Below are 25,508 nucleotides of genomic sequence, written 5' to 3'. Positions count from 1 at the left end.
CCTTTTGCATGTGGTTTTTGATGTTAAGACAAGGAAATAAACCAACTATAATAGTATTTTCCTTTCAACTAAAACAAAAACACAACATCCTGAAGAAATGTCCTTTCACTTTATTCATGACGAAGCTCCCCAAACAGTAAAGATTACATTACCAGCAGGGGTACAGAAGATAGTGCGTCTATTATGGATATGAAAACATTAAAACTGCTTTTGCAACAGCAAGAGAGAGAATGTGGAAGATCAATCAAAAAGCTTAATAGTCTTTGGGAATGTTCGGGTGGCCCATTGTCTCCCCAGCGTTGAATATACAATAACTTAATTCACGACATATAAAAGGCAACATAGAATTAGTCATGAGAAACATAAAACGGAAACATCCTGGTATGTTAGAAATATGAAAAAGATACAAATTGGAATAAAATTGACAGGATGGTTATAATCAAAGGGCATTGCTTTCACTAATCAGAATAAAGATTGTATGGAACAATAAAAAGTGACACATGCATCAGTTTTTTCTGTCATCTGATTCCTTGGAGGTCAGCACAGCAAGAGTAGTGACAATACGCCTGCGGAGGAATTAATTAATTAACATTAGGAATGTATATTTAGAGACAAAGACATCATTTAGGACACAACATGAAAGGCAACAAAGTAAACACAGAAAATCTCTGTTCAGGTAAATTATCTCTCCAGTTTGTCCTGCCAATTGCACCGCTAAAAAGGCGTCTTAGTACAGCCTCTTGAGCCAAAATCGCACGCAAACATTATATAAAATATGGACTCAATTTCTGACTTGAGCAGCAGAGGGATAAGGTAGTGGTGGGTTTCAATGTCAATTACATCAGAGTAACATGTTCTGCATCTCACAAGAGCACATCTATGCAGCAAGTTCTGCGCTTAACGTGTCCCTCTGACGTTACCGTGTCAAATATCAGGCTTACCAGTTCACACTTGCATGCACACAGACCATAAAAAAAAACAACTAATGTCGGATTTAAACCTAACCTAAATCAGTCGATCTAATATAGAAGAGTAAAAAAAAAATCTTTTGGGGAACATGTGAAACAGCCACAATTAAAATTAATAAAGCAAGCAGAAAACGCCTTAAAGCCTTAAAAAACCCAAACCAAACAATAACTGTTAAAATAAAGCACAAAACAAGAACTGCAACATTTTTTTCAGTGTGAATTTTTTTCTTTCCTCTTCTAGAAAACTAGCTTATAGAACTTCCTCCTCAACACTCTTTAACATCTAAACATACACAATTTATGACGGTAAATGCAAAAGCAACTAAAACTACACTAAAATGAATAAGCAGAACTCTCTAAATGAGCACGGCTACAAAAACTGCACACTTTTAGCATACTCCTCTATTTATACAGTACGTCAACAGTGCAAAAACATTCAGCCCTTAAGATCAGCTTAAATGTTGACCTCCCCCCTTCAACATTCAGCCTGATTTTAATGCTGCTTCTTTCCTGACAGCCCTACATTCATATTTGATTAGACTCGCTGAATACCCACAAGATTGAGAGATAAAATGCAAAAATCCCCGTGACAAAGTCTGGAAATTATTTGCAGAAAATACCAGGAATGAGTGTGAAAGCCTACGAGCGTCAGATGAACATAGGTGCAGCTCAAGAAATTTGAATGTTACTAAAAAGTCATTTCAGTAAATTAATTTGGATAAACTTCTACTTTCTACACTTTCGTACAATGTGACATTGTTCAAGCATTTATCTTAGTTAAGATAAACGTATTTACCCATGGCGTGTGAGCAAAATAAGCAGATTTTTAAAGATAGCTGCTCAGCGTAGAAGGAAGAAATTGTCATAGTCCATATTTAATGACTGTCATTGGTTAGCAAGCAAAATCACCTGACCTAAACTACATAGAGAACATGCTGTAACCACAGTTACAGTAACAGCAACTTTTAAAAGAATGTAAAAAGCTGTAAGCAATAATCATCAAAATGAACAGAAATTATTATTATTTTTTTTACTGAAATAAATGAACTTTTTAATGTAATTCTAATTTATTAAGATGCACCTGTACAGCCCAGTTTATTGCAACATTTTTGCTAACATGATTGTAATGACAGATGTAGATGATCAGATTCTGCCCCGTCTGCATTTAAAGTTATGGTTGAACTGGGCGTTTCGAGCATTAACCTGACCGGTTATCTGTGTGCTTATTGCAAGCCACAATTTCCATGAACAGACTTAAAATACTTTCCTTACAACCTCAGAGTGTGAAAAGCAGGGGTGGCCTTTTAATTTTAGGTGCATACAGAATGAGCAAATTCTTATTCATTCGTATTTTTTATTTTTTTTTAATCAAAACAGCAGAGGCAGATACTGAACCTACTTCAAAAGTCTTTCGAAAGTAATTTGGTTGTGGTTTTGTAATAATGCTTGTACGTACTTCTGCTGATTAAATTTCACTATGCTTTACAAATGTGTACTTTCTGTCAAAAAGCATTAAAGAATCAAGAGAAGATACAGAACAAATATGGGAGAAAATTAGAAATATAAGCCAAAAAACACATTAAGGGAATATTTAGACACAGGGAGTCCATATCAGAACGTGTCACCAGCTGTGCAGCTTCTACTGCCTTAATCCCCTCAACCCACTGCATCTAGAATGAATCCTAAAGAGCTGTTTTCTTATGCTAGATAAGCACAATATGAAGGAATGTGACTACTTGGCAAAAACCGCTCCTTCTTATTAGACCAACAGTAAGTAGGTGCAAATCTTTTTCTTGGCATTTCCATCTTCAGCGGCAGAGTCCTCCCTATGTCCAATACTGGTCCAACCTAAAGTGTAGAGATGTTTCTGTCACAGACCAACCCTGAAAAATGAAAGATCTTCCATGCGCGAAACCCTCCAGTGTCTGCCTAACCTTTGTGGTTTTCTTGCGAAAACGAAAGCATTTCTATGTGAAACCATGAAATGTGGGTGGAGATTTGGTTAGTTATGTGTCAGAGTGCAAATGGAGGGTTGTACGGCTTCACAAGTCAAACACAGAGACCCGACTGCAGAGCTGTGAGGCGGCGTTCAATGCACTCCTTGCCTGCAGAAACAGGGCCAAAGAAAGACAGAGAATATTTAGTGCAGTGTATACACAAGCCTCCAGTTCTCTAAACTGAACCAGTTCCCCCAAGAACAACAAATACTACAAGTGTTGAGCAGCTGAAAGAGATTCTTACATTTGCTAACACTAAGGATGTCATCCTGTTCAGTGAGGAGCAGAGACAGGCCCTCCATTAGCAGGAGAGCTTTGTGGTAACGCAGGATCGACGCTTCACCCTGGTGGAACATCTCATCCAGCGCAGCAGCCTGAACCTAACAACACACCAGGAACATTAATGGTCTATTCCATTAAATTAAAAATACTGAAAACATTTATTTTTTTTTTTACAAATAAATGACTGAGAAGTGTAGTGGGTTTTTATTTTTGTTACCCTAATTTATACTTGTAGAACTACTTTTGGCTGAAGGTTATTCACCAGTTGTTCACATTTAAAAACTGACATTCACCCTGTTTTTATTTACAAAATAACTCAAAATATGTCAGATCCAATGGAGAGAGTCTGTAAACACAGCTTCAAGTCTTGCCTCAGACTTTTAATCTATTTTACTCTCAACTCTAATCAGCTTTCTCGTCGCTGCTGCACCACTACATTTATCAGTAGAAATGGTGTGTGGTTACGTCGTGTTGCCACATACAGTGTTTTACATGTCGTGGTTTAATATAGGCTGCAATTGTTGGAGATTAGTTTGGCTTTTTGTCAAAGCTGTAAAATAAAGAGCCATGTGAAACGGTTTCTCTCTACTTTTCTTTTAGCCTACCATCTGCACTGTGTGGCTGAAAAGCAGACGCTCAGCTGTGATAGAGCTGATTTGGTCCATTAGACGATGCTTCCTGGAGAAGAAATGTTCCAGATGAGTGCTGAGAGAGCGGCAAGATGCCACGCTGGACTTGTACAGCTCATTCAGTCGCCTCACCACTGCAAATACAGAGATTGGAAGAAAAGAGGTTTCTGCTTTTGGGTGGTTCACAAAGGAAACAAGATCTTACAGAATTTTTGTGACATGAAGAGCCTCATACCTTGTTTGACAGTAGCAGAGGGGTAGAGTTTGCCCTGTTTAACCTGCTCCATGGCCGTGTGTAAGGCAGTAGACAATAGTTCTACGGTTTTAAGGTAGAGCACCAACTGTTCTGCGTGACTGAGGAGACAAACACAAAAACACGTCACTTGAGACTTAAGTAAAACTTAAGTGTTGTAAAACTGTCAGAAATAAAATCACTACTTTCTGGGCCTGAATCCTGAACTACAAGAGTGTGCATCCACACACATTAGACACAAAACGTTCACCTTTAGCTCACTCCACTAAGTATTTAATTGAATCCTAGGCACCTATGGCTCAATTTCCTATTTAGGTAATATTAAAAAAAAATTATTGAAGTGATCAATTATCAATGAATGATATGATTTTTCTGACTTTTTTTTCCCTTTTTATAATACACAATATCCCCAAAACTGTACAAGTATGAAATGGCAAAAAAGCAAAATATTAAGCAACTGCTTCTCAGTGAAGTAATAAAATAAACAGATTATAATAACTAAATATCTGACATCCATTTCAGACAAAAAATGAAACATTATGTTTTTAAATGTTAAATTTTATCATTTAAAAAAACTGTTACACAGTTTTAAAGTGAAAAACACAATCAAAGCTTCATGCCAGTCATCTGCAGTACTTAATCGTTTCTAGATAAGCAATTACAGAAAATATATAGATGTTTTTTTTTTGTTTTCCAGAATATCACTGTTCTTTTGTTACTATAAACACATCAGAGACATAAGCAAAAACAAACTAAGTGGCTGTTTTAACAAACATCATTTATGTCTGGGGGCTTTTGGGTGGTTTTATTTGTCTAAATGGAACAAAACTGAATCATCAACAAACAGTGACATTGACCTTACCTCCACTCTCGGCTCAGTGAGCTTATCTGATCTGCCACCAGGCTCTGCTGCTGAAGGGCAGCTGGGTGAGAGCTGTCTCCCTGTCCCCCCACTGTGACTGCCCCGCGAGTGCTAGCCACCTCCATCAGACAGAGGACAAACTCCAAAGTGAAACGCAAACGCTGCACCGTCTCTGTGTGCTCTTGCTGAATTCCGACGAAAGCAGAAAAAGAGGAGAAGGGCAGTAATTTAGAGACAATTTACATCATGTGACAACAGCGTGTGATGTTACAGAATCTACTTTGCTAGACAGAAAATATTGATTCCTCGTTTTATAGGTAAATGAATCCTAAAATAAACTCCAGTCCTAAGAATGTCTCCAATCTCGCTAGTTTGTGGGAAACTAGTTCTTCACCTCCATCAACGTCTCCTCAGGCAGCTCAGGGGCCTCAAAAGTCACAGCGCCACCCATGTTAGCTGTGATAGGATCAGTGAAACTGTAGCGAGGGCTGGGCGGGGCCTCAAAGCCTTCGGGAAAGGTGCCTGTTTGGGGGTAGCGACTGGTCAACGAGCCTGCAGGACTGCCTGAACTGAAGGAGCCTGCATGAGTCAGAAAAAAGGAAGACATTTTCCTTCAGTTCATCTACTGTGAAATTAACTAAAGATTTCAATGCATAAGCCTTCTGAGAAAATTGCTGTTGATTACTAAAGCATATATCAGTTTTAAATAGGATTGCTCTCATATTATATCTATCCAGATATGTGAAATTAGATCTTAGCCTTAAGAACAAAGAATGTTTCACCTCTAGACATTTTTTTATTTGAATATTGGGATCTCAAAAAAGAAAGAACATTACTCATTGTATATTCTCATGTTGCAAAATGTTAAGGTAAAAAAATACACTTTCTTCTGTATCAACTTATTCAGACATTTTTATAGTGTTACCTGAACATTTCCTGTGTCTGGAGGTCTGAGGTGGGGTACTGCCACTTGGTGGAGAGCCAACAGTGAAAACCACCTGTGCGGGGCTGCAAGAACCAGGTGCAAAGGCACCACCAGGAGGAGCTAATGAGCAGAAAAACATTGGCTTTATTTATTTTTGTTTTATTCACATTAGAGAAAAAACTAATATACAAGAATCAGTAAGGAAAAAAACAATGGCAGTGTTGATAAAACAGTTCCCTCACAGGTTTACCGGCATTCTTCTGAAAATTCTAAAAACGTTCAAACACATAGCTTCAAAACAGATAATGAAATCTGATGATGTCTGGAACCATTTCATTCTAAGCTTTTAAAATGCTGAATATTCAGCTCTGCAACCTGAATTCATCCTGAACTGTCATATGCTTAGCAAAAAGAAGAAGGAAAAAACATATAAAATCGACATTTTAATCCATCCTCTGTAAGAAACATGCAGACCTGTTATGTCTATGGCTTTTTCTGAGGCCAGGTTCTCCATGCTGCCTCGTTCTCCTGCATGTCCCGCTCCAAACGCAGCCTTTAGCAGCATGTCAGACAGACGGCCGGCACTTTGTGACCTGAAGCAAGCAGATGAGAAACAGCTTTGCTTTCATAAATCTGTCCACTTCCAGTCAATTCTCGTCTTCTGTTTACTTTATGTTCATCCATATCCATTTACTCTGAAAAGGTTAAACACTACTCTGACCTTTTTCCATTTAGATCAAGAAAAGAAAATCACTTCAACTGCAGTTTTACAAATGATAATTAATTTCGAACTAGAACTAATAAGTTAGAAGCAGTTAATAGATAACGATGGATGTCCTGTTCATAACTAATTTATACTTAAAGAAAAGATTCTTGTGTCTAAACAACTCATCTGTGATTGAAAAGATAAACAGTAAATGAATGAACCTGACCTTCCAAAGCTCCTGCCATCATCATTCACTCTGTGGACGCAGTAGGCTGGGTAGTTGGACGGCGCCGGCACTTGTTGCCCCAGGTCTCTGAGCTCTCCTGGGGCAGTTCTGCTGCCAGGCGATCCAACAACCAAACCCTTCTGAGTCAGGAACGTCACAATGTTTGGAGAACTTGGCGGTTTTGGGAATTCAAAAGGAGGGATAGCCTGAGAAGGCAGACAAGTAAGGAAACATTAAATTGATTTATATTTTTTTTCCCTGCGCATGTGGAGTAAATTCATGGAGACAGTCGTCTCACCCTGGACGGGGATCCCAGGATGGTCGGTAAAGGGTTACGCTGCATCAGCTCACTGAGTCTGGGGGAAGAGTGGAGCGGCCGGACGGTCATCAGTCCGGTTGGAGGGACGGCGACGGGGTCTGAATGCTGCTTCTTGATTTTCTGTCTGCTGCTGCCAGTCGCGCAATCCAACAGACAGGGGGCACTGTGGAGCCGTGTGCCCAGCCCTGATGCCTGTGGCTGCTGCTGAGACGTCTGCCTCGACTCAATGTGCTGCGGGCCTGGAGAGCGAAAAGTAACTTTGACCCTCTAGTATGGTGCAATGTTTGGAATTGTTTTTATTTATGTAGATTTAAAATTATATTAAAAAAGCAAAAAAAAAAAGGGGGGGGAAGTTCAATCTACAGATTTATCAATTCAAATAATTCCTTATCTGCATGTCAGAATACAACAAAATGTTAAAAGGAAACCCCAAGAGCAAACTGTTTTAATTCATTCATAAAAACCCTAAATGTATCTAAAAGAGAAATCTTTGAAATCTACTCATTAATATACCATGCAGCTTCCTTTAGTACCTTGAGGAGAAATCTGGAATGTTCTGGTCCCTCCCAATGAAAGCCTACGGGAGGAGGGGACCGCTCCCTGCCATGGGGCCAAAGGTCCTGCTCTAGCATGGCCTACAAGGCTCCCACTGCTGCCGCGATGTACCGCTGTCGACAACCTGGTGTGTCAACAAAAAAAAGCACACCAACTTGAGTAATAGTTTGAGTAAACTATTACTCAAGTTTAGCTGAGAAACTCTAAGAAATACTTCAGCGTTAGTTTCAGAATTTCATATGTGCAATTGTTTGGTTGTGGGAGTGTGTGCTGGTTTGGATACAGACCGTGGTGAGCCATCCTGCTTGGTAGATTGAAGGTTCAGCTCCATGCGGTGGTAGTTCTGGACCTGAGTGGGGACTGGGATAGGCAATGAGTGAACATGGTTTCCACAGCTACCACAGTAATTACTGCCAGGGAACTCAGTGGGCCTGGAAACAGCAGAGAGAAGGGCAGAACATGAGGAGGGGATGTTCAGAGCACAAACAGCAGACAGTTATGTTTTCATGAAAGTTTTTTAGGAAAGCCCAGCGTCATCTTGAAGATGTGGCATTCTTTTTATATATGGTCATAGCTTTATTGGTTTAAAACCAAAACTCTTGAAATCTCTATAAAAGGTCATTGCCAGGCTAAAGCCAAGTAACTAGGCAGGGAATATTATCTTTCAGCTAAAGACAAGTTAGTCGCCAGCTTCCTAGAGACACAAAATGGAAGATATTGCCTCAGGTTGTGGAAAATGTTTTTCTCTCTTTGAGAAGGTTTGAATTACTGGCCTGTTGTAAACAAACCAAACAGCCGTGAAGATTTCTGAAGACGAGATTGGGCTGAAACTGTCCAATCTTAACATCTGAAAGATTAAGGTAAACTTTAATCACATAATTTTAACATCTTTAGTTTAGATGCTGAATGAAAGTAAATCACAATGTTGAACAGTTTAAGGATGACAACATGCACTGTAAGGCTATGCTTATGTTTTAGGACTGGCATCTGCTTTACCTTCAGAAAAAGAAAAACAATGTTTGAGTTACTTTGAAAATTAGAGGTTTCAGTTTTTAAAGGAGGATAAAGACAGGATGTGGGTGGGAAAAAAAGAAACAGTCGTGGGTTTTTCAAACTGCACAGAGAAAAAAATAAAGTGATGAAACGGTTATGTTTCAAGTCTTTTGCGGAGGCTTCTTTTGGTAGTCTTAATATCTGCAGTTTATTTGAATAGTCAGCTTCAGTAAAAGAAAGTGAGATCGGATGCCAAAACTTCTGATGAGAGGGATTGTTTTAATCACTAGATTTATTTTCTATTCCATCACAACAAAAACTCTCAAAAGAAAGAGTGGAAATTGATCCAGAAACTGATCTTTAAACATCAGTTTCTATATGTTTATGGGCTCAAGACATGAAGTACGAATTTTAGGGACTAGCTGAAAATGATTTTTAAAAATGCTACTCACACTGGATAACATCACACACAATGCCTTGAAAAAGTATTTACTTCTGCTGAACTTTTCTTACGTCACCTTACAACTACTGATCCCAATGTATTTTATTAGATTTTATGAGACAGACCAACACAAAGTAGTGCAGAACTGTAAACTGGAAGGAAAGTGACAGGTGGTTTTGAATAGCTTTGACCAATAGAAACATGAACAAATACCCTGGAAGCCTCTTCCTGGTTAAATTGCTTTAGCATGCTTTTAAGGGTATGTCTCAACCAGAGTTGCAAAACATTCTTTGCAAAACAGCTCAGACTCAGTCAGATGGGATGGTGAGCGTCTGTGAAAAGCAATTTTCAAGTCTTGCCAAAATTTGTACATACGACTGAGATCTGGACTTTGACTGGGTCATTCTAACACATTTTCAGTTTAAAATTTCAATTTCATTTTGTGCTCAACTTTCCTTTTACAGCTAAATCTCAACATTTTAACTTAGCACTTCTACCTGACAGGACTTGGAGAGCCACTGAAAGAAGGAGAGTGTGGTGGTGTTTTTGCTTGGTTACACAGACCAGCTGAAGCCAAAAGAGAGCTAAAAAAGATAAAACAAAAAAAGATGGAAGAGAAAATTAGACTATAAAGAACTGTACTTCCTTTGATTTTTTTTTCTGAATAACTGTAAATGTTCTGGGTTGAAAAAACATTTATTTTCCATGATAAATAAAGTCAGTGCCTCTCACCCACTGTTCATCAAACTGTCCTGCAGCACTTTACTCTCACAAGTCAGTTCACCCGCTGGAAAGTCAATCAGATGAAAATAACACACAACAATGAAAAAAGGCCTTTCTAATAATTACAGCAATATATTTAATAACCTTTATGGTTTCATCTGATGTTATTTATACTTATCCTCACTTGTAAAATGAGCAGGCACCATGACAAAATCATCTGTATCACAAGAGGAGGAGTTCTTGCTGCTGCTGGCGCCTGCTCCAGACGAGTCCTTCAGGAGAAAACCTGCAGCCTCTTGTGTTGGAGAGGCCAGAACTTTGGCACGCACATGTTGAGTCTCAGCTAAAGACTGCTGCAGAAGGAAGCAGACACAAAAGAACCAGAAGAAGAGTATGAGCTTAAAGTATAAAACACATACCACTTAGAAATGGTTGAAAAGGCACAGACATGTACAGACTCATAAATTACAGGCAAATAAACAGAAGCAGAGGAATAAGAGAAAAAGTGAGTACGAACCGGTGGCGAGGCAAGGTGAGAAGTGGAGGAGCTGCTACAAGAGCTGGCTGATGCTGAACTGGGCAAACAGGTCATGGTCACTGTAGGGATGGCTGTGATACAATGCAAAACAATTGTTGAAATAGTTCATGAGTCGCATGAATAAAAGAAAAAAAAAATCTACTTTGGTTGTGAGCAGCAATCATAATCACTTTTTATCTAACATTTGGTCTAAAAGAAATGTGAACTTTTGCTCTAAGAATTCAGGAAAATATGCCAGATCACACCCAACCAAGCTTTAAATAGAGTAATATTTACTTTTACTTACACTTTTTAATGGATGAGCTTGCATCCAAGAAAGGATGGGTAAAAAACTCATCTGCCAACCAAAGAGAAGAAAATAAAGAATAAGTACTGGACAATGCTGAAAAAGCTGAGCAGAATTCAAATTAATAAACAGAAATAGTTTAGAGGGTGTTTACACTTGTTTCATCAAGTTTTGTGATTATTTTCATATATATGGAAGAGTTTTATCAGGCTCTTTTAATGACAGTGTGACATCTGTCAGTAAGAGCATTGTGAAAGGGTTAAAACTGCTTTGTCACCAACCAAAGTCCATACGATCCTTATGGTTGCGTTGCAGCAGACCGAGCAGCAAGTTCCTCAGATGGCTAGAAGTCTCTCTGGGGATGCTGCAAAAAATAAAACATTAAAATCTAAAGAGGATTTTTCTAAGAGCCTTGTTTGCTCTCAGTCTTCTACCTTAAATAATCATGTTCGTAAACAAAAAAAAATCTCAAAAGCTATAACCAGGAACCAGGAAGCGTGACCATATAAGGCCCATACTGGCCTCTTTACATTGGCTGCCTGTTTTTTATCGAATAGATTTTAAGATTCTCTTATTAACTTATAAAGCTTTAAATGGATTAGCTCCCCCTTATCTTCTGGAACTTTTAAAATCTCAGTCCGTGTCCAGAACCCTACGTTCTAATAATCAGCTTTTACTGACAGTTCCTCGAACCCGACTTAAGAGGAAAGGAGATCGGGCTTTTTCTGCTGTTGCTCCTTCTCTATGGAACAATCTACCTCTCCAAATTAGATCTGCCCACAGCCTGGATCATTTTAAATCGCTTCTTAAAACTCATTTTTATTCCTTGGCATTTAATTGAACTAGTGTTTGATACTTTGTTTTTATTTATTTGTGACGTTGTCACTCTTGTACAGCACTTTGGTGCAGTTCTATGCCTGTTTTAAAGTGCTATATAAATAAATTTGACATTGACATTTGACATATAACTTAAATGATTTCTAACATATGAACATGGCTGTCAGTATCAGCTCTTAAGAGACACAGTAAACAGCTGGCATGTCTGACCTACTTGTTTTGTAACATTTCAGTTTGCAACCCAAGTCTAAATTCAAGAAATTCAAAAGTAAGGCAGCCAATGAAAAATAATTATTAGCAACAAACCAAGGGACTTCACATTTATTATTCCTCTTAACCACAAAACACTGTTGTGCTAACATTTTATTCTTCAGTTCCAAAACTGCAGTTCTTACTTGGGACTCAGATTCTTGTTTTTCTCATAGAACAGCCGAAGGTCCTGGGGACTGCTGGCCTAAAGGCAATGATGCAAGATATGCAAATATCAATGGCCTGTTGACACATAGCTTCTGTATAGCACAAGGTAAGTTTACGACTCATCCTTCCTTTGTGTTTCTAACACAGCACACTCAGATATGAAAAGAACAAACACATTTCACGTTCACTTGCTGCTGGACCAGTTTAGATGAGAAAGATGAAGCACATACATTTTTATGCAAAATATCTTAATTTATTCAGTATATGTATTCATAGCACGTAATAAAATAAGAAAAATAAGTCTCAGTTATAAAGTTTTCTTATTCCTTGTACATGATGAGTAAACCAGTATTACTTTTGATTCAGTATTTAGTGCTAGACCTAAATAAAGGTCACATGCCAAAATTTCATGGAATGCTTTAAGCTTTGACTACATTCACTGTAGCACTGTTTTGATATGCTTCAGCAATGTAACAAGATCTATTTCTGTCTAGCGCTGCATTAATTTTTTATCAAGATCTTGCATTGGTGATGGGAGAGTCCAACCACTGTGCAAAACTGTCTCCAGAACATCCCAAAGACATTCAATGGGGTTAAGGTCTGAACTCCATGTGTGAAAAATGATGCGTCATGCTCCCTGAACTCCTCTTTCACAAGTTGAGACAGATTAATCCTGGCATTGCCATCTTGGAATATGGCCATGCCATCAGGGAAGGAAAAATCCACTGATGGAATAACCTGGTGATGCAGTGTTTTCAGCTGACCTCATTTTTTGGGTACATAATGTTGCAGAACCTAAGAGACTCTAGGAATGATAGATGCATCACTTCATTTGCCTCTCTTCTCATCTTGATGAGCTCATCACTCTGTCAGAGTGTAAATCTGGACTCATAAGACCACATGACCTTGCTCCAGAGTCCAATCTTTATACTCCACTGCACATTGAAGTCTTTTTTCTCCAGATAGCCTCTCTGATTAGTGGTATTAATATGGCTACTCAGCTGCTCAGTCCCAATCCCTTACATTTCCTTCACATTGTGCTTGTGGAAATGCTCTTGCTTTCACTATTAAACATTGCCCTGAGTTCAGAGCCTTGCCAAATATCACAGTCATTTAGGATTTTTTTACGACCACATTTCTTCGTCAAAGACAATGGTTGCCCTCTATCCTTCCAGTTTTTAATGATGAATTGGACAATTCTCAACCCAATGTTAGTAGTTAGTAGTACCATATTCTTATACGTTTTCTCTGCTTGCTGCCAATAATTTGACCCTTCCTGAACAGGCTAAGATCGATCTTTTCCACAATGGTTGTTTAAGAAATGAGAAGATACTCAGTTGGGGAAAATATTTGTTATCGGAGGACAGAAGACATTTGTACATGCAGTAATTATCCAGTAGGAAACGCATTACATATTATTAGTGTAACTTGTGCAGTGTAATTTGTGACCTTTAGTCCTGTCTTGTTTTAAGTATTTAATAGCAGAAATGCTGCTGGGATAATATATTTTTTTTTTGTTTCCAATTTTGTTGATGTGTTTTCAGATGCACAAAAAAAATATCAGCACAAATAACAACAGTCTATTATCTTATCTAGTAAATAATCTCTTACGGACTGGAAGGACTGGATAGTCAAGTTTGTATTTCCATCTTGTTAAGCTTAGAAGAATGATGCATAAAGTCTTCCTCCACAGGGAGGCGGAGGTGCAATACTCCACACCACACTGAGCAGGGCGAGCTGTTCTGTCCTACTCTTACAAGATAACATTTAAGCACTTTGAGAAGCTTCAAAGATTGCAATTAATGCAGTAAGAAATGTAGAACATTCTCCCTTGAACAATCATATTGATCTGAATAATACAGAATTCAAAGTAGTTTGTATCACTGTGTCATTTGACACAACACACATTAAACTTGAATGTTTTCTGTCTGTTATGACATTCTTCACTAACATATAAAGTGTGTTTTTACCTGAAAAGGAGCTTTACCAGTCAGACACTGAAATACGATGGTTCCTATACTCCACAAGTCAGCCTTGGCATCATAGTTCTGGGACATAATAACTTCAGGAGCCTGTTAAGGAAATAAAATGTGAGATTTAACAATATGTAATTCTGCTCATATGATTACTTGTAGGCAAGTGCAATAAATACGAATAAGTCAAAGGAAGACTCATTCATTGATGTTGACATTACCATGTACATGGGAGAGCCACAAAGTGTAGCTGCCATCATGTTGTTCTGAAGGTATCTGGCAAAGCCAAAGTCCGCTACAAAGAGACGGGAAAAAGATGAGAGGAAGGACAAGTGAACATCCAATGCACAAAAGAGAAGAACCTTCTAGAAAATCTGCACATTGCTTCAAATTACATTTTGATTCCAAATGGAACTTCAAATTCTTACAGAATTTGTTGAGAGAGTATAGAATAAACTTATTCTAGGAGGCTTTCCAACTTTAAAGACTTGAAGCTTATCTCCAAAGACAGCCAGTCAAAAATATCAGATAACAAACTAGAAAATTCCTGAAGAAATTTAACTGGGGCCTGCCGAAGTGTGCCCGTCGGTTTGGACCCAGCGTTCTGATGCTAAGAATTTGCATCAATGCTAAAGAAAGCTGCAATGTAATCAATAGCATGTGGAGAATCACAAGAATGTTAAGTAAGCTGGACATGCAACATTCAGTATGATAAAGCAAGTGCATTAGCTAAAATGAGCAAATATGCTAATGTAAGCATAAATACTTTCAGTAGCATGTGGGGTATCATTAGAATGTTTACTGTCATTTACTTACTCCATAAAGTATACTAAACATGGCTAATAAGTCTGAAAAATAGAAAATAGCTTATTTAAGCTAAAAGGCTAATGCTAATGAACTGCCTTGCTGCGCAAGGCAGTTCCCTAACCTCGGATAAACAGATAATGCAGAATGATATCATTGCACCGCCTGCGTGTACACTGTCCAGAGGGGCATATTGAGGCTTTTATTTTGAAATTTGCAGTAAGCTTCATATTAAATGCCCACACTAATCCAATGTGTAAGAGTGCTTTGGATAAACCAGTCACATAAAGCCAAAAAGAGCAATTACATGATGTAAAAATTCCCAAGGCTTTTATTTTGAAATTTTTGTTAAGCTTCATTTGAAAGGGTCAAAGTCATCCCATGTGTAACAGTCATTGGATTAAATCAGTCATATAACGCTCAAAAAAGCAATGACCTGATGTAAAAATTTTCAAGGGCTTTTATTTTGAAATTTTCAGTAAGCTTCATTTCAAAGGGCTAAACTCATCCCATGTGTAACAGTGACAGGGTTAAATAAGTTATATACAGCCCATAGCAGCAAGTTGTTCTAAAGGCCAGCTCAGTCCTCCTCTGTTTTAACTGAACTACTAGTTCGAACTACAGTGATGCGTATTTGTAGTCCTCAGCAACTCTCCCTGCTCTGGGTTCCTGCCATGGTAAATAATCCTCTGCCAGCTGTGAGTGAGACATCCAGGGGAGACAATTCTCTGTTTGAGCCAGCCAGTTTGACTAAAAAAGCATTGCAAAAACTGTTTCCTGCTCGGGAACCGTAATACATATTCGAAAACCGTTTGAAGCATATGAGAGGGCTATTTGTCGTCTCACATAGTCCCGCCATTCATATCTCTACCTCACTCACAGTATTAACAGCGATGAGATAAAAAAAGTGTGTGCCAATGTCTGAAATTTATCAGAAATACATGGAAGTGAATCAGTGAGATCTGTCTGCTACCCTGGCGCATGACTTTGCTCTGAAGCACCTGGAGAGAAAACTGTAAGTGCTAGATAATTTTTGAAAACATTTGACCGAGCAGGCACGCCATCAATGTCATGACCAAGTTTGATACCAATCATGCAATATTTAGAGCGTGAGGGCGAAGAAAAAATGATTTGGGGTCAAATACTCTGACTCTCACTCTAGCGGAGCGGCCTTCACACTCTGATTTTTCCAAAATCAAAAACTTTGGGTCGCTTAAAAGAAGTTGTGGACAAACCATAATACATATTGACGAGCTGTCTTCACTATAATAGAGATCACGGACGTATCTACAAAATGAAGTTTGAATGGCGTTTCTACATGAAGTTATGACGACACAGAAAATCCTCAAAAATAGGGTATTTTTAAGATTTAGAGGTTGCTTCGTCCCCTTGACGACAAGATTTCACCTGGTGAGCTCGTTAGTGATTTTGGGGTCGTTTTTTGCTTTTTACGTCGCCATGGTAACTCCAAATCCCACCAAAAGTAATAGCACACCTCCCGGGATCGAGCCGCACGTTTTGATACCACTTTTGTGGGTGGGCTCGCAGCGGTACGAGCCGCATTCACGGTGACGGAAGAATAAGTTACGATAAAGAGACATTCTATTGGGTGTAGAACAATAGGTGCCTGCCATGCAATGCATGGAGGCAGTGACTGACTTGCTTCGCAAGTCAGCCACTGCTCTCCTTATGCATTGCTATGGGCAGGCCCCAATTATGTACATAACTAAAGAGATGCCAGTACAGATATGCAGAACTTTATAAAAATGTCAGCATAAAGAATGTTGCATTTCTTCCTAATTATTATATCACTCTTAAGATGATTCATGATGATATATATCAAAAGTAGAGGACTGAAAATACACACCACAGTGATTTTATTACCGACAAAATGAACACACAGGTGACCTTCAGCGACCCAAAAAGCATGAAAGTGGTTCAGGTTAGCACCAGAAATGTTCAATTCTAAATACCCCAGTTGCACTGACTTTCATCAGATACAGAATGAGCCACAACACTGCTAATCACAGGTGCTGGGATAATACTCAAAATTAAAGCTGGGGGGAATTTGTTACCAACAATTTTTATTCTAATTTTACAGGAACACACAATGAATTTCCCAGGGTTGTAAAAGGTAAGAGCAGATCATGAAATTTTCAAACTGTGTCTGTTTCAGGTGAGATACTGTGAAACATGCTATGTAGTCATTTTCATCATTAGAACTGTAAATGGTGACTGGGAAATGACTTTAATAAATATATAAAATGTTCTACAGATAATATCAATATACTGTTTGGCAAAAAGACTAAAGTTTTTAGAAAGACTGTGTCTTTCCCTACAGAAAGTTGTGAGAAACTGTTCCTTTACAATGAGAAAATCTAAAAAGTTATTATCAAGCATGTTTTTTCACCATTCTTACTTTCTGATAAATATATTTCCTCTCATACGGCACTTTATGAAATGTATTTGGTTCAACCCCACCTTATTTTTATTCTTGCATGTAACCAAGTTTGTTGTGAAAACAAATATCTAAGTTAAATAAAAAACACTGATAAAAGGATTTAGTAAGAAATTGGAAATGCTGCAAATTAACGTTGAGCAACCAGAAAAACCTGTAATCATTTTTAAAGTACACATCTAGCGGGGATGAAGGAAATAACATTGATAACAATGTTTGACGTACTCTGACACAGATAGGAGATCAAGGAAAAGTCATAACATTTCCAGTAAACCACATTTAGACAGAAATTTATGACATTTTCCATCAGTTAAAAAATGTTTTAATAGCAAAGAGGATTTCACAATAGTAATAGATCTTGCCACAGACCTCTTTCCCTCTTTCTTGGTAATTTATTTATCAGGTTTTAATGTAATTCATTTTTAGGATATGCTCTAAACAGCTGAAATGAAAACAGAGAGCCAACAAGGAGGTAACTCGTTATAACAAACCTACCGATCTTGATGCAGGTGTTGTTGGAGTGAGACTTTCGGCCCGGTGGGTAGGAGAGCAGAATGTTCTGCGGTTTGAGGTCCCGATGGATTATTCCTTTGGTCTGCAGGACTTTCATGGCCCCTGCAATTTGTTGCAGGAAAACCCGAATAGTGTCCTCGCTCAGTGTGCCTTTGGCTGCAGAGACCAAACGTAAAACAAAAAGTGTTTGCTGACGTAAATAATTGCTTTCTGTTTTCCCATTAGAAGCTACCAATTTCTAATGTCAGACAGTTTCATTGCAATGCACTATGCAAAACAGATCCCTGCTTCTAAGAACTAAAGAGTGATGAAAATCTTAAAGTTAAAAAGCTAAAATAAAAGAGAGAGAGAGAATGGATACTATTATGCTGAATCTCTAAAAAAATATTTTCCCTGTAAAACTCAAGCCGTCACTGAAGCAGAGCAGAACTTTAGTGTTTTAATAAACTGTCACACCTACAAGAAAAAACCTCCTCCTATTATGTAAAATCTGCTTTCTTTAGCTAAGACCATTAAGAGAGCTTCTCCCAGCTCATGGGACTTAAGCATGCATTAGGTTGCATTAACTTTTAGCCGGGTTATAAACTCCTCCTTCAAGCAACAATATTTCAAATGCATCATGTTTCACCTGTAAATGTTCTTGTTTTTCATAAGGTTTTCTCTATATTTTTTAGACGCAATAGCTATAATATCAGGAAAAAACACAAAATGATCGATGGATTGATATTTTCCCATATTCTACACTTATCCTGAGCAGGAAAATACCTCAGTCTAATTCCATATACTTTTCCTGACAGCAGAGAAACAAAATTGGTATTTTATTGATGTGGCCTATTCACTTTTCATGAAAGATGCAGTCATTTCCACTAAGAAAACACTAATTTTCATTGAAATACATTAGCTGCTAATCGAACAGTAGATCAGTTTTTATACTTACAGTGCAAGTAGTCAGCAAGATCTCCGCCATTGCAATACTGAGATCAAAAAGAAACAGAATTGTTGAAAAATATCTTAAAACTATGACTTCCTCAAGATTTCAGAGAGAGGCTAATGGAGTGGAGACAACAGAAGGGATTCTCCTTCAAGGTGATCACACATTCACACCGAGTATTAAAATAAATTTAATGAGGTGTGGCAAGTGAGGCTCTAATTATACTTTCCTTCACTAAGATAGAAAAATAGGAATTAAATGTTAAAAGTAATCTGCAACGGGAATATAAAAAGCAGCCATAATTAATTTTTAACTGGACTAGAACATGTGGAGTACCAGAAAGTATACAAATTACTAAACTGAGCGATGGCGGACTTAGCTGCATGTAATTTAAGAAAAGAAAATACATCTACAAAACATATAATAATAACAATAATAATAATAATAATAATAATAATAATAATAATAATAATAATAATAATAATAATAATAATAATAATAATAATAATAATAATAATAATAATAATAATAATAATATCTAAAAACATTCCATTGATGAGATAAACATTTTTGCCATTTACGGTGATCATAAATCTGCACCCTGTCACTATTTATAAAGTTAAGCCACAAGAGACTACAGCAAAAGCAACAGATCATTTTTGGACTGGAAAGCATTTAACCCCCCACTGCAGGGTCAGCTAATTATAGCTCCTCCCCTGAGATTATTGAGACAATACAGTTCTAAGCAAACAAAGCAACGTGTCGTAGCAAAGCTTACCTCCATTACCAGGTACACTGAGCTGGCAGTTTCCTAAAGAGGGAACAGATAAGAGCAGTACACAAACACATTTCAGTCAAACAGTAACGAGAAAACAGCTTGCAAGAGAACAAACTGAACTAATGTCTACAGAGGATAATACATAACTTATGATAACCATGAAATCTTTGCTAATTTAATCTTTGGTAGAAGCTGAATAAACTCTTTTCACAATTTCATAAAACAATAAATTATGCAAAAAACTGTGAAAATAAGTGGTTTGTTGGCTTTGGAGCAATTTAACCCTAGTCTAGTTCTAGTTACCATAAGTATTTTAATGATATTAGATCATTAGCATATGTATTCAAATTTAATTTTAAGCTATTTTTTAACATATTGGTATTTTCTATTCTAGTTTAAAGATTATACCTGTGTCTTTTACACACAATACTCTGATGGGCAGTGATAAGTTATAAGGGCTTTACCAATTTTAATCAGTAAATTATGTGATCAAAATCAGTTAATTATTTGGGAAATCCAATTTGGCATACAACAAACTACACTGAAACATATATTTGGTTTTAATTTACAATTAAGATAAACAAAAAAAACAACAACTAATAAAACATGTGGTCAAGCTAGATAGTTAATCCAACATGGAATGTCTTCTTTTTAACTAAACATTTTTTGTAAAATCTTTGCTGCTCAAATGAATTGAACAGTGATCAACCAAATTAGCTAGTCAAGAGAGAGATATTATGTTTAGAATTTCTTTCTAAAACCTCCACAGACAGTGAAAAATTAATTTAATATTTGTTTTATTAAGCTACCAAATTTCATCTACATTTGAAAATTAATTCTGACCCAAAGAAAAGGGAAAATTACCAACACTTGATTGTTTTAGTTACCAGCCATATCAAAAGCAACAACAGGAAAAAAAAAACACTTGAAATGGGGAAATTTAACATCAAAAAGTTCAATTAACTTGTTTATATAAAAAACTTAAGAAATATGTGAGGATATGGTTGTTCAGAGGGCTTGAGAGCTCCCAAAATGTTCTTGATTTTTTTTATAGTTGGTCACAATCTTTTCGAAACAGTTTGGAGGAAAACATGAAGAAAAAAAACCCCAACATATTTCAGCTAACTTCAAAGCACCCTCTTATCACATAGCAACAGATGACAGCAATATCTCACTCTGACCCCAATTCAGTATCTGTTTGAATGCAGCGGTCAAAGGCCAGACTGTTTTCTGTAGTTCAGCTGAGTCAGGGCTTCTAACGCTGGCTGCTTGTGGCTTCACTGAGAAAAAGAACAGCAACAGGTTCTGGCAGAGAGCTAGAGGTCACAGGCTTTCTCAAAGAACTGAGGCAGAACATCTCTGGTGGATAAAACATTTGCCCTTGTTGCTAACAAAAAAGGGAGATAACATTCAGCATAATGTCAAACAATTTTGTCGCTTTGCAGAGTTTTTAATGAATATTTTCTTGTCTAGAAGAAAATTTCATAACAGGACCAAATTGCGATCAAACAACTAATAAAACCGACATTTACTAGTTTAACTACATCCACTCCATTCACCAGTGTTTTCTCATTTTCTCATTGTGGAGACTATTTTACTCCTTTGCAATTCTGATTATTACAGTTTAACATCAAAAGTCAAACAAACTTAAAATTAGCTGGTTGATTTAGTTGGGTTATCTGCTGAGGTAACTAGTCTTCAGCTAGTTTCTTAAAAGATTTGGTGCTGATAGTTTGCCCACCGTAATTTTCAAACATCATTACCCTGAAAAGCGTGATTTTAGCACTCCTTTAGACCTAATACATACATCCCAGTCCCCATTACCGCCCACCCAACCGTGAAGCCTGTGTGAAGTTATTTCTACCATCTTTACCAGCCCACTTGGATTTGCAAGGCACTTTATCTATTAGGAACCACAAGAACACAAAACAGCATTAATATTCAAATAAGAAATGATGTTGCTTTGTGCTTCTTATCCTTCAGGTAAACAGTATACAAATCTGCTCAATATTGCCCCATAAGACACTGTAGGAAAATCTAAGTAGAGCACTGTAATTCAACCGACCTAGAAATAGTTTAAAAAGGGACCGTGAGATCTAATCAGCTTTTGGTTACAGATGTGGGGATGTATGTCAAAGCCTTAAACTTCCAACCATTAGTTGTCAATGTTTTTATGCAACAGTAAAGAAATCTTTTTTTTTTTTTTTTTTTTTTTTTTTTTTTTTTGCAAGCAAAGGAAACATGATGTATTTCAAAGAAATTACATTTAAAATTATTTAAGATTTTGACCTGGCTTTCATCTTTCTGCAGGATGGACTGAAAAGCAGATTCAATATGAAAGCCAGAATTTTGCTGGAGCGCAGTGCTTCGTTTGGTGTCACTTTCTTTGTGACCTTCTGAGATGTGGATCAATGGACAGATTAATCCCCAGCTAAGAACATCAACAGAAACTTGTAATCTTAGAGGCCTGGCTTGGACTGTCCTATGAAGAAACAGAGCTCATGTCACTCTCAGCCACCCACTATCAGGGGGGAGTGCAGCTCATTTGTGCTTGGCACAAATGTGACAACTTTTTTAAAGAGATTTTTATTTTTATTTTACCAGGCTACTGGTGAGGACAAAGCAGTTGTATACTTCACAACAACAACATCAGGCTACAGTTTAGCTCAGTTCATCTAAACCAGTCGTGCAAAAGCCAGCAGGTCCTGCTGCACTATCTATAGAAAAATAGAGTTTAGAGAACAAAAGGTATTCTCAGAGGTGGAACCAAGAACTGCCAATAAGGCAATTACACATCCAAAATCAGAAATCACATGCACAGCATGTTACACTTTTGAATAATTTGGAAATTAAGGATTTAAAAATGCAACGCTTAAATGTCTGAACACATTTAAGAGATTAAAGATTAAAAAAAAAAAAAAACAAACAAAAAAAAACACAGCAATGCTTTATCGCAAAGTAAAAACAGTCTTCCATCAAACAGTGAACTGTTGTCTCATTAGCTTAGCTTAGGCTAGCATGATGTAAAGTAGCATTGTGTTTTTCACCCAGCTGGTAGGGTGTTAATTATGGACTAAAAACCAAAAGGAACACCTGCTGAGATCAAATAACATTTTGTGAGGAGACGTGAGGGACATGATATAACAGCGATCCAGGAGGTGTTGCAGCAGGCCACATCGGATCGGTAACTAGGCTACAGGCAACAGCATCGATGTCACTAAGGACTCAGGTTTGTCCCCCAATAACTCTGCAGCTGCCCTGACAGCAAGTTACCAGATCAATAAGTATAGCTACCCAATGTCTGGATGTAAATACTGCAGAGTATGCCAAAGTGTATGATTTATGGGTAAAATGTGGACTACAGATCCCAGAGAACATCAACAATGAAGACAGGAACAGCTTATGTGACTGTGTGCAAAATGTAAACACAGGAAGTGATGACTGTGCTCAAAGGGACACAAAGTCAGGGTGTAAACTGACACTAAGATCTGTTTTCTACTGAAGAATGAGAATGAGAGTCAGAAAGAATATAGCCAACACTTTTTGCAGCAAAGAAATGAAGAAAATCCTCTTTTACAAAGTAAAATGCAAATAAACATATGCAGTAAAAGAAAGAAGGGAGGAAGGCAAACATTAAACATTTATGCAAGAATGTGTCTTCATTTTCCAATTACAGACCAAGGGAAATGCCACAAGAAAGAATGTGATGTATTGGTATTTCTAACTAAACTTTTAATACCTAACTGTATTTGGCACTGTGGCCCTAATTAAATACATACATACCTGAAAGTCCAGTAATGCAACAATGTTCTCATGTTTCAGTTCCTGTAGAAATGTCAGAAAATAAATATTGGCTTTATGTTCTAGCCTTGACTATTCACAGAAATACAGTGTCATAAAGTATGACATTTTTTGTCATATTGCAACAACCAACTTTAAAGTATTTTATGTAACAGATCAAACACATAAATTGGGTATAACTGTAAAATGGAAATAAATTTATGAATACTTTGCCAAATCTAGGACATTTGTCTCTATCAGCTTTCCACATGCCAGACATTTTCACCCACATTTGTTCTTTCCAAAATAGCATAGCCTCGTGAGATTAGACAGACAGTGTCTGTGATCAAGACTTGCCACAGAGTCCTTGAAATTTTGGTCTGGACATTGACTGGACCATTCTAATACACAGACTATGCTTTAATCTACATGTTCCACTGTAGCCCTGGCAATACATTTACACTCATTCTCCTAGAAGGTTTTCCTCCAGGTTTGCTCTGTATTTAGAACTATTCATCTTCTCCCTTCAACTCTGAGCAGTTCCCCCATCAATGCTGAAGAAAATAATCCCCACAGAATGATGCTACCACCACCATGTTGCAAAATATGCGGATAACTTATTGCAAATATCAATAAGTACATTGTGGATAGTTGATCAATTTGGTATTGCTATGTTTCCACATGTATTTTCATGCAGCAATCCCAATAACTCTGGCTCACCTTCAATATTTTGATCTCCTTCCCCAGCAGCGTCTGAGATTTGGCCAAGTTCTTCTTGTTTATGCATTTTACTGCCACCTCCCAGTCGAGTTTCTAGGAGGAAATATGTTTCACAGAAGATCACCTTCTGGCAGAGGGAACAAGCAGTGCAAAGTTTTCTGCTATTCAAGAAATTTTGTAGATTGTTTTTTGTATTTTCATTCGATATATCCTGCAAAATAATTTGCCAACATTATGCATTTAACTTAAGTTACATAGAAATGAAATATTTAAAGCTAAAACAGGTATGTGTTTACACATATCCAGCGTTTGCACATAGGAACATGACATTTAATATGCATTACTTGGTTTAGTTACATTATGTTATTTCATTTAGCCACCTTCAAGTTTATTTGACTTAACAGATTGTTTATATTATTGAATAATTAACATGCATTTGTGTTACGTGTTTCAACATGTCTATCACTGGCCTTAGTATAGAGCTTTCATAGGAAACAATACGAGTCTACTGGCCTATATTTGAATTTGCAAAGTCGACGTGCAACATCTGCACATTTCTATGCAGACAAACACAGAAAAGCCATAAAGCAATCATATATGCTTTCTTTAAACATTTTTGCAAGAATTGCGAAGATTATTTAAGCGTTTTATGTGATAGCTTGGTGGTTTTCAGAGAATATCCTGTAATTTAGACCAGGCCTCTTAAGGCCGTACAATAATAACAAACGTCCTAAATGACAAGAAAACGAGAATAATCCCTCAACAATCCATCAAAAGCATTTGGAAAGCCTATATTAGTCATTCATAATTGTTACATTGTAATTGAAAACGGAAAATCACCTCTTGGTGTCTGCCTTTGAAAACGACAGCAAATGCGCCATGTCCTATCAGGTCCTTCCGACTGAACTCAAATTTCCCCACCGTCTCCATATCGAAAGTCCGAATTTCTCCAACTAAGACCTGGACCAATAACAAGTGGGCCTCAGGTCACCCTTCTCGTTGGATAGTCTTTTCTCCTCAGTCAAGTGGGGGCTGCTGCAGGAACGTTCACCCCCTCTTTCACTTGCCATGGACTGGCTTCCTACCAGCAAATTGTCCTCTTCTCTCATGTTCGCACGGTTCCCTGTTGGAGTTTAACTCCTAGCAGAGCTGTACGTTTATTTCCATCACTGGCAAAGCCACTAGCACGAAGTTAGCTAACTTGACAAACTGGAAGCCGACGACTGTAGTCCCTTTACAGCTGTCTTTGACGTGCCACCTTAAGAAGCAGCTTTCTGCGTTTTGTTTATATACAGGAGGTCCAGACTTCTGTCGCCTGAGACTTCCACCCGGCGAAAAGACGACAAACTGAGCTTAAAACAAGTTGACAACATTTAATGTCTAGTGAGTGCTATATAAAAAAAATCCTGGCAATACGTTGCAAAATAGCAGCTGACTTCGCTGAAAGTCACAGCATCGACGCTCACAACAAAGCAGAATCTGCTTTCGATGGTAAATGCGCATGCGCATCTCAATTACAGCTGTAGGTTTGACGTCACTCGTTTTTCCTTCTCAGCAGCCTTAAAATGAAAACGACAGGTCGAAGTATACGAT

At 37.6% G+C, this 25,508-nt stretch overlaps 1 protein-coding gene across 2 annotated transcripts; it reads right to left on the bottom strand.

Annotated features, from left to right (window-relative positions):
• Positions 1-90: 90 nt before the first annotated feature.
• ulk1b (unc-51 like autophagy activating kinase 1) lies at positions 91-25,428 on the bottom strand. 2 transcript variants are annotated; one of them, XM_044144516.1, is made up of 27 exons: positions 24,756-25,428; positions 23,916-24,008; positions 23,199-23,240; positions 19,416-19,448; positions 18,644-18,680; positions 17,689-17,862; positions 14,153-14,226; positions 13,929-14,030; positions 11,937-11,995; positions 10,986-11,068; positions 10,705-10,755; positions 10,398-10,489; positions 10,065-10,233; positions 9,890-9,944; positions 9,655-9,741; positions 8,010-8,153; positions 7,701-7,846; positions 7,147-7,406; positions 6,849-7,054; positions 6,391-6,509; positions 5,917-6,036; positions 5,386-5,570; positions 4,992-5,176; positions 4,112-4,230; positions 3,853-4,010; positions 3,210-3,345; positions 91-3,073 (listed from the first exon to the last, which is right to left on the bottom strand). In XM_044144516.1, the coding sequence occupies exons 1-27, from the start codon at positions 24,843-24,845 to the stop codon at positions 3,018-3,020; spliced, it is 3,075 nt and encodes a 1,024-aa protein (XP_044000451.1). In that variant the 5' UTR covers positions 24,846-25,428; the 3' UTR covers positions 91-3,017. The 2 variants fall into 2 exon arrangements, with proteins under 2 accessions (XP_044000451.1, XP_044000453.1); XM_044144518.1 differs by lacking the exon at positions 9,655-9,741.
• Positions 25,429-25,508: the final 80 nt, after the last annotated feature.

The sequence above is a fragment of the Gambusia affinis genome, linkage group LG17, assembly GCF_019740435.1.
Source record: "Gambusia affinis linkage group LG17, SWU_Gaff_1.0, whole genome shotgun sequence".
In the NCBI taxonomy this organism is placed as follows: domain Eukaryota; kingdom Metazoa; phylum Chordata; class Actinopteri; order Cyprinodontiformes; family Poeciliidae; genus Gambusia; species Gambusia affinis.
The sequence above is the reverse complement of the archived record's forward strand: the minus strand, read 5'-3'. Positions and strand labels throughout refer to the sequence as shown.